This window comes from Girardinichthys multiradiatus, chromosome 2 (assembly GCF_021462225.1).
Source record: "Girardinichthys multiradiatus isolate DD_20200921_A chromosome 2, DD_fGirMul_XY1, whole genome shotgun sequence".
In the NCBI taxonomy this organism is placed as follows: domain Eukaryota; kingdom Metazoa; phylum Chordata; class Actinopteri; order Cyprinodontiformes; family Goodeidae; genus Girardinichthys; species Girardinichthys multiradiatus.
The window spans coordinates 23,216,372-23,226,358 of record NC_061795.1 but is presented as its reverse complement, the minus strand read 5'-3'; the positions used below and the strand labels follow the sequence as shown (position 1 = coordinate 23,226,358).

The following is a 9,987-nucleotide window of genomic DNA, read 5'->3' as shown; positions in this document are numbered from 1 at the left end:
TTCAACTATTCCATAAAGCCAGATATTTGTAGTACACTATTAATAATTTTTTTGTGATAGATTCTTCCACCTGAGCCGGACATCTGCAGCTTCTCGTGCATAGATCTCTTTTCTGGTTAATTTTTGGTTAATTTGCCCAGCCTGTCAGTTTAGATGGACAAGCATGTCTTTGTACTTTTGCGTTTGAGCCATACTCTTTATAGCGTCAGATGCTCAACTCAACAGCGTTCAGTGAGTTGTTCAAAGCACATGATATTGTTTTATAACTTCAAACTGTGTTTGAATTTCTCTACAACTGGATCTTTGGCCTGTCTGATGTGTTCCTTGGTCTTCACAATGCTGTTTGTTCACCAATGTTTTCTAACAAACCTCTGTGGCCTTCAGAGAACAGCTGTAATTATTCTAAGATTAAATAACGCACTGGTGGACTCTGTTTACTGTTCTACAGACAGCCATTGGCGATGGATTGTATTTAAGGGTCATATTTTCTCCACCTCATGATTATTCTCTGTGGAGTGGAACCTTTGTGTTGGTCTATCACATAAAATATCAATAAATTGCATTGACGTTTGTCATTGTAACACAAAAAAAAACGTGAAAAGCATTTTCAGGGAGTATGAAATCATTGTATGAAGCCGTAGTATATATAAAATACAACTGAAACTCTCTTTGTTGATGAAGCTGAGAGGATTGTTGTTCCAATAGATCAATAGTTTGTGCTGAATGGCTGCAGCTCAGACTCCAGAGGTGGAGATTTGACTCCGTTCGGCTCCAGAGGTTCCTAAACGCTGGCACTTCTAACAACTACCTGAAAGTGCAACGCAACAGAAACATGAGGAAGCACTGCGCGCTTAAACATGGAATATTCAAGGAATTCCTGGCGGAATTCCTCGGGACTTTTGTCTTGGTAGTAAGTAGAATGGGATTTTTTGCTCTCACTATTTGCAGTTGTTTTGATTCAAGGGGATGGTCCTAAAAGAATGACTTTACCCCAGTGGTTTTATCTTTAATTTGTTTAAACCTTGTTTTATCTTGCCTTGTGTATTTACTAGTTGTTTGGCTGTGGCTCAGTTGCTCAGACCGTCCTGAGTCGAAACACGCTGGGTGAGCCGCTGACCGTCCACATCGGCTTCTCTGTGGGCCTCATGATGGCAGTCTACGTGGCTGGTGGGGTGTCAGGTAAATGGGACTTGATGTAGCTCTCTGCTGTCTTTCTTATATTGATTAGCATCCAGTGCCTTTGCTACCAGTTAGAACATTATATAAAAAGTAAACTGATGACAACCTGTTGAATCAGCTGAAAAAAGAATAAAAAAAACAATTGTTTTTCCACTTATTCTTTTGTTTACGACTACTGATAACAGGTTAAAAAAAAAAATCATAGACCTTAGACATAACTTACTATAGAGAGAAGATAAAATAATGCAGCCGGTCTCTGGTCTTAAACCTTGCGGCTCAGGAGTCTCAGAAGCTCCTAATAATAAAACTTTATGGCTTTCGGTGCAGCCATGTGTCATCTGAAATGCTCCAGTGTCAGGACGAACGTGCCACATCTCCGCTCAGATTCAATGAATGTGCACTGACCATTGATTTATCACTACTACAGAGCACAGTCTCTCTGGGGTCGTACATAACCCTGGGCAGTAAATGTCCTGTAAACGCCATTGATCAGAGGCTTTTGTCTGTGACAGAAAACAAACTCGGTCCAACAGAGGATGCTGGACTCATCTGGTCAGCATCTAAGTCGGATGCAGGAACCAAACAAACAGCGTTACCTTAATTAGAATTAAGAGCATAATGATGCATTCTCTGTGAAAGAAGTCAGAATTCATATTTTGCTAATTGTTTATATTTTATGCAGAGAATAGCATATAACAGATGGCATTTGATGTGTTTTTTCTTTGAAATGTTTTTTTCATTAAAGCCCAGACCTAAATTGAACTGAGAATCTTCATTCAAACTTAAGGTTAGATTGGGCTTTTATTAATGAAATACTGTAGTGTCCGTCTTAATTTAACAGCCAGGAAAGAAAACTAGGAAAATTAAACAGATGTTAATTGAACTGCTGATTCCAATTGAACTGAGCCTTTATTTCATAGAAATTGCCAACGATTTCAGTCTTGACTTAAGTTTTGACTTAGAGCTGGAAGTTTAAAAGCCTATATTATGTAATTATCTCACCCTCAAGACCTGCTAATTTTTTTAGAATAACTGTTCAATATATCTCTAGACCTGAAGTTAAGGAAAAATCTCTGTTCTCACTGTTTTTTGCTGACTGTGCATTGGGGAAAACTAAATCTCCCACTGTGAGACAACCTTGCGAGATTGGTTGGTAGTTTGTTGAAGTTGAATTTCTAATCAGTGGTCATTATTCTGTCTTTTTAGTTCCGGCGTACTTAATCAAACCCTGAACTGGCCAGCGGCCTGCTCCCCTTCTGCTGTTCCTCGTAAATGTGATAGCCTCTCTAATAATAGAGAGGATATTAAGTCAGCCACCCCTCACACACTGCACCCCTCTGTGACATTGTGCTTTGTTTTGTGTCCCAGGAGGCCATGTGAACCCTGCTGTGTCTCTGGCCATGGTGATTCTGGGCAAACTGAAGATCTGGAAGTTTCCTTTCTACGTCATTGCTCAGTTTCTTGGTGCTTTTGTCGGAGCTGCAGCTGTTTTTGGATTAAATTACGGTCATTGGTCTCTTACATACCATCATACGGCCACATTTTTTGATATCTTTTATGAATAGAACTGGCTTGAAGAATGTTTTGCTGCTTTTCTCTATAAGATCCAAATAGATACTGCTGCACAGTTAAAGATATTTGTCTGTCTTCATTACAGATGCTTTCATGGACTTCACAAGTGGTATTCTGTCGGTGACAGGAATCAACGCGACAGGTCATATTTTTGCCTCTTACCCTGCCAGACACTTGTCAGTCCTCGGAGGCTTCATTGATCAGGTGGGTTCTGGTGACTCTGACCCAAAAGATCTCACATCAGTTCTCCACCACAGCTCCAATTCGGCATTTAAACCCTGCAAAGTCTGGCAAAAACAATTAATGAAACATTGATTGCCCCATATAGTTTGAGAACACACCCTCTTTCTGCTTAGTTTGTGTCTAATGACCCATTTCCTGGGATTTATTGGATCAACTTAGCACCATTTTCAGGAGTAGCAAACTAAAAACAGCATAATATGACATAAACATATAAGCATATGTGTTTTTCTGTGCTTCCATGTGCCACTACCCACATCCAACCCCCCACTACCCTGCCAGGATAAGTGGGTATAAGCAATATATGGATATGTGATATTTGGCATGCAAATTAGCTAAATTACTCATAGCTGGCCACAAATCATCATTGGAATGTGTTGGATTTGCATCAACTGGCCTTAGTGGGATATATTACGCCACCTTGGGTGCATTAAAAAATTTTTGAGGCGAAGGGGTTGAAGTGTTAGTTGTGTTTAAAGATGTTATGAGCAAAATCAGCAATCAGTGTTGTAGCTAGATATATCTCCTATGGTTCTATGAAGAAACACCTTGGGTCTCAAAAAACGCGTTCAGATGGCCTGTATATTGGCTACTTGGATTATGCAGAAAGTATTACAGTGCCCTCCACATTTATTGGTACTTCTTTTTAGGTTCTAGGCATAATCTTACACAAATCCAAGAAAGATTTAACCTTTAATTTATGTACATTATTAATTGACGGAAAATTCTTAATAGTTTTTAATTTGGCTAAACTTTTTTTTCAGAAATTTCAGTATTGCTGTCTTTAAATTCAAAAGTTTACATTACACTATTTGTGAAAGCTGTAGTGGTTTGTAAGCTTCTGATAGGTTACTTTGGGTTCATTGGAGGCCCGCCTGTGGAGGCATTTTAAGGCAGCATCTCAACCGCGTGTCTTTTTTTTGTGACATCATAGGAAAATTAAAGGAAATCAGGCAAGATATCAGGAAGAGAACTCTTGATCTCCACTAGTCTGGGTCATCCTTGGGTACAATTTCCACTTGACTAGGTGCCTGTTAATCAGCTTAAACAATTATATGCAAGTATAAACAACATAGGAATGTCCAGTCATTCTGGAAAGAGTTATGTGTCTCCGAAATCAAAGTGTTTTGGTGTGAAATATGTGAACACGCCGTGAAGATACCGCTTAAAAGACTTACGAGTTTGTCATCCTCATTGAAACATGTTTTGGACTCACAAAGGCTCAATGCCCACTCAGCATAGAAGAAGTCAATACTCTAGTTAAAAAAAAATGTTAGGCTTTAATCTTTAGTGACATTTCCTGTGTCCTTAAGAAACTTTAAATGGCCATTTAGACTAATGTTACATCTGGTGAAAAAAGAGGAGAGCTTACAAGCCTGAGAAGACCGTCAAAACTGTTAAATACAGGGGTGGCAGCATTATGCTGTGGGGGTGAACTGGTGCACTTCACAAAATAGAGGGTATCATATGAAATGAACACTATGTGAAAATATTAATGCAACATCTGAAGATATCAGCCAGAAAGTTAGCAAAAATGGGTCTTCTAAATGAACAATGACCCTAAGCATACAACTTAATATTAAATATGGACAATTATTTGAAACAGTATCATTGTAAAACTCAGACCCTGACAAGAACTGTAAAAGCAACTAGTTACAAAGTGGCTCTAGGATAACAATGACCAGTCCTGCAGAAGATTTGTGGGCAAACCTGAAAAACTGTGTGAACAAGGACGCATACAAACCTGACTCAGTTGTAGCAGTTCCGTCATAAGGAATAGGGCAAACAAATCATCAAAAATATTATCTCCCTCATTATTCTGACATTTAGCAAATATAAATAACTTTTAGGATTCTAACTGACCTAATACAAGAAAGTTTTAGTCTTAGTCAGTGTCAGATAAATCACTGCCAACAGCATCATGCACAAAGGACACCCCTAAGCCATTTTAAGACCTGTACAATGTACAACTCTGATAACCACAAACTTTATTAGTTTTTAGTGACAAAGTTATGTTGGAGTCTGACTTAAAATAATAATGTAGAAATATTATTATTTTGTGGTAGCATTTTTAATTGTGAAAATACTATCTAACTCCATTGTGGTCCCTGTGAGAACATATGTAGAAGCTGCCACTAATAGCTGCTGCTGCGCCTCCTGCAGGTGGTGGGGACAGGTATGCTGGTTCTCTGTATTCTGGCTATCATTGATGGAGGAAACATTGGAGCCCCTAAAGGCGTGGAGCCGCTGGCCATTGGCCTGATCATTATGGCCATCGGTGTGTCCATGGGACTCAACTGTGGCTACCCCCTGAACCCCGCCAGAGACCTGGGACCCCGATTGTTCACAGCGGTGGCTGGATGGGGGATGGAGGTCTTCAGGTAACTAAAAATTAGGATTTTTTACTTGGACCTAAAGCAAATTAACTGGAATATAAAATCAGATCACAGAATTTGGAAATAGGTCTATAAACAGATAAATCAAAGATAATGGTCATATGTGCCTAGACCCTTCACTGCTTTCAAATCCTTTAAAAGCCCACGTCATCATTTAGATCTCCATGAAAGTAAACCATTTTGTTATATAATGTTCATGTACCCACCCATTGCTGTGACCCGACCATGACATCAGTTATCAAGCCATCGACCTCTCTAACTTTTCTATTTTTTGTGGCTGGCAGCACTGCAGGCCACTGGTGGTGGATCCCAGTGGCGGGGCCCATGGTGGGAGGCGTGGTGGGAGCAATCCTCTACTTCCTGCTCATCGAGCTTCACCATCCCCATGACCAGGATGAGAAGACCCACGAGGTGGAGGAAGAGGAGGAGGAGGAGGAGGAAGAGGATGAGGATAGCAGTCTTAAGGACAAATATGAGATGATCGCCATGAGTTAGAAACATACAGATCTTCGCTCATGAAGGATCATGATTGCTCCCCAGTAAAACCAGTTTCCACCTGTGCAGAGGCTTCCTGTGTCAGTATGTACTCATCATTTGACTTCATGCTGGGCAAAGAGCAACTTAAAGCTCCACGGGTGAAATGAATCAAGAAGCATTAAACAACCAGAACCCAGTTTTAACGTGACTGAACACTTCTTCCACAGCACATAGTGAGCTGACACCTCTTTAATTTAAACTTTTTTTTAATTGTTTCAGGATTTCTGTTCTATGTGTCTCATTGTTCACTATTAAGTCACATTTTTTGTAAATACAGTAATGTATGTTTAGCCTAAGTCATTAATGAAAACAAGGTCATGGTTTGCTGAGCTTCCCTTTAGCTTTGATCCTATTACCCTTAGTAATTGTGAAATTAAGACTGATTGTGATTGACACTACAGTATTTCAATAATAAAAGCCCAATCTCACCTTAAGCTTTTCATTAAAATGCTCTATATGCACGCTGAAGGAAAGTATATTATTCAGCCCAATACCCAGCCTTTGGTAGGATGATATTTTTTCATTAAGATGTCCCATTAAAAAAAGAATTACAAGTATTATCTGAGAATTTTAAGGGATTTTTAGGAAAACAACATTAATGTAGTTTTATTTCCTTTAGGAACAACCTTAAGCCACACTTTGATGCCTGCAGCAGCTGAAAGGATGCTAGATGTTTGTAACTTGTGTTAAAAGTAGAGACATCTTAGTTAGGGTACAGTGTCATCTGCGTAAAGGTGGACATTGGAAAAGTGTGGGTGCAGATGAGTTGATTCTTTGGGAGCGATGAGGTCAGATTCAAACACAGCTCTATGCCTCCACAATTCTTTTATTTGTCCTGTACCCTTTTCTTTTATAATGATGTAAGATGACTTGCAAAGTCAGTTTATGACTAGTATGAAGAAGCACTGACGAACAATTTAGACTTATACAAGTTGGGTCTATTAAAGTGCATCCACTTTTCACCCTAATCACATGAACACCGATACGTTCAACAAGAAAAATGTCCTTTTGATAAGGGAAACATAATCCTTGATTTAATACCAGAATCATCCTCAGACTTTCTGACCCAAGGAGTATAATCCACACAGATTTAGTGGAGTCATCAACTGAATCAGATTGAAAAATCAATGCTATACTGTTCTTAGAAATGCATTACACTGAAACTGTTGTGATTGCCTATTCACACTGATGTTGCGGCCAGTGACTACCACAGAACATCAGCATCGATGATCAATAATACACCACTCTGTGGCACGTGCAAATGCATTCCCGCAGAATCTGATCTGCCATAGTCCAGTGGCTGTTACATAACTAAGTCAATGATAATTACATGAGTATATGTAATGTGTAAAGAAAAAATGCTTTAAAGACACTGAAGCAAGCAGTCATGTTGCTAAAAAGAGAAACAAATACAATTCCTTACACAAACATAAGTAAACTAAAAACCAGTGGATAAATCTCCATCAATGAGACGCTACAGCATCCTCTGAGATGGTTTCTGCTTCAAAGCTTCCTGCTCAACACTTTTATTAAAGTAGGAGCTCCCTCTTCTGTTACTGTCCCTGTACTGCACCCACTAAAGTCAACAAGGCTCATCCTACCATTGCTGATAGCTTAAAACACCAAACAAAATAGCTGAGAGGAAATGAGGACATCAGTTCAAAAGCCAATATTTTAATTTTCTCATTATTTCACCCAGGTTTATAAAACTACACATCCTTTTCAGTGTGATTAGTTGGGGATGAATGAACACAATGAACTTTCTGGACACTTTGGGTTTGTTTTGCTGGGAAATCTAATCCATCACATACAGGTCCTTATCAAAATATTAGCATATTGTGATAAAGTTCATTATTTTCCATAATGTCATGATGAAAATTTAACATTCATATATTTTAGATTCATTGCACACTAACTGAAATATTTCAGGTCTTTTATTGTCTTAATACGGATGATTTTGGCATACAGCTCATGAAAACCCAAAATTCCTATCTCACAAAATTAGCATATTTCATCCGAACAATAAAAGAAAAGTGTTTTTAATACAAAAATTCAACCTTCAAATAATCATGTACAGTTATGCACTCAATACTTGGTCGGGAATCCTTTTGCAGAAATGACTGCTTCAATGCGGCGTGGCATGGAGGCAATCAGCCTGTGGCACTGCTGAGGTCTTATGGAGGCCCAGGATGCTTCGATAGCGGCCTTTAGCTCATCCAGAGTGTTGGGTCTTGAGTCTCTCAACGTTCTCTTCACAATATCCCACAGATTCTCTATGGGGTTCAGGTCAGGAGAGTTGGCAGGCCAATTGAGCACAGTGATACCATGGTCAGTAAACCATTTACCAGTGGTTTTGGCACTGTGAGCAGGTGCCAGGTCGTGCTGAAAACTGAAATCTTCATCTCCATAAAGCTTTTCAGCAGATGGAAGCATGAAATGCTCCAAAATCTCCTGATAGCTAGCTGCATTGACCCTGCCCTTGATAAAACACAGTGGACCAACACCAGCAGCTGACACGGCAGCCCCAGACCATCACTGACTGTGGGTACTTGACACTGGACTTCAGGCATTTTGACATTTCCTTCTCCCCAGTCTTCCTCCAGACTCTGGCACCTTGATTTCCGAATGACATGCAGAATTTGCTTTCATCCGAAAAAAGTACTTTGGACCACTGAGCAACAGTCCAGTGCTGCTTCTCTGTAGCCCAGGTCAGGCGCTTCTGCCGCTGTTTCTGGTTCAAAAGTGGCTTGACCTGGGGAATGCGGCACCTGTAGCCCATTTCCTGCACACGCCTGTGCACGGTGGCTCTGGATGTTTCTACTCCAGACTCAGTCCACTGCTTCCGCAGGTCCCCCAAGGTCTGGAATCGGCCCTTCTCCACAATCTTCCTCAGGGTCCGGTCACCTCTTCTCGTTGTGCAGCGTTTTCTGCCACACTTTTTCCTTCCCACAGACTTCCCACTGAGGTGCCTTGATACAGCACTCTGGGAACAGCCTATTCGTTCAGAAATTTCTTTCTGTGTCTTACCCTCTTGCTTGAGGGTGTCAATAGTGGCCTTCTGGACAGCAGTCAGGTCGGCAGTCTTACCCATGATTGGGGTTTTGAGTGATGAACCAGGCTGGGAGTTTTAAAGGCCTCAGGAATCTTTTGCAGGTGTTTAGAGTTAACTCGTTGATTCAGATGATTAGGTTCATAGCTCGTTTAGAGACTCTTTTAATGATATGCTAATTTTGTGAGATAGGAATTTTGGGTTTTCATGAGCTGTATGCCAAAGTCATCCGTATTAAGACAATAAAAGACCTGAAATATTTCAGTTAGTGTGCAATGAATCTAAAATATATGAATGTTAAATTTTCATCATGACATTATGGAAAATAATGAACTTTATCACAATATGCTAATATTTTGATAAGGACCTGTATTTATTGTGAGTAAAACATATACTTGTTTCTTCATTGTAGATGACTTATAACCTTATTGTCAACTGCTAAAAATCAGTTCAAATGATTTATGAACAAATATGCAGTACTATAGAGTTTGATAAAGTGTCAAATCAGCTTATATGACTCACAAATCCCTTACATTATAGTCAGTATGAATTATTGATTCAGTTACAATGAACTTCAGAGAGAGACGGATCGGACTTGACAATTGTCCCAAGAGTTTCTGGGTTTACACCTAATTGAGTTAAAGGCCAAATGTGCCAAAAGGCTTCTCTTCAGCTTGTCAGCACCACAGAATCAAATGCAGTTGTGTTCAAAATAACAGCAGGTTGTTTAAAAAAGTGAGTAAAACTCAAAATCCTTAGAATTATTTTTATTTCTATGCACTGGGAACAATGCACATTATATTTTAAGTCGAGCCATGAAGAAAAATGTATCAATCTTTAAGTCACATTACAGTAAATTAAGAAAAATAAACATTGGGATGTTTAACAAGATAACAGTGTTGTATGGAGTCAACCAACTTCTGGCGCCTGTTAACATGTATTCCAGCCCTGGATAATTTGAGAACATTCCCCAATTTGTCTGCATTTCTTGGTTTCCTCTCAGAAACAACTTTT

The 9,987-nt window shown here is 39.5% G+C and overlaps 1 protein-coding gene across 1 annotated transcript; it reads left to right on the top strand.

Annotated features, from left to right (window-relative positions):
* The first annotated feature begins 448 nt into the window (after nt 1-448).
* On the top strand, nt 449-6,358 carry LOC124884215 (aquaporin-9-like). Its single transcript, XM_047391991.1, has 6 exons — nt 449-910; nt 1,053-1,179; nt 2,548-2,685; nt 2,837-2,955; nt 5,155-5,372; nt 5,672-6,358. The coding sequence occupies exons 1-6, from the start codon at nt 833-835 to the stop codon at nt 5,880-5,882; spliced, it is 891 nt and encodes a 296-aa protein (XP_047247947.1). The 5' UTR covers nt 449-832; the 3' UTR covers nt 5,883-6,358.
* The last annotated feature ends 3,629 nt before the right edge of the window (nt 6,359-9,987 follow it).

Bases quoted from the DNA above. Each gene is read 5' to 3' on its own strand.
- LOC124884215 (XM_047391991.1), top strand. From the start codon at position 833: ATGAGGAAGCACTGCGCGCTTAAACATGGAATATTCAAGGAATTCCTG. The intron at 2,686-2,836 runs GTCATTGGTCTC...TCTTCATTACAG, and splicing joins TGTTTTTGGATTAAATTACG to ATGCTTTCATGGACTTCACA. The intron at 2,956-5,154 runs GTGGGTTCTGGT...CGCCTCCTGCAG, and splicing joins TCGGAGGCTTCATTGATCAG to GTGGTGGGGACAGGTATGCT.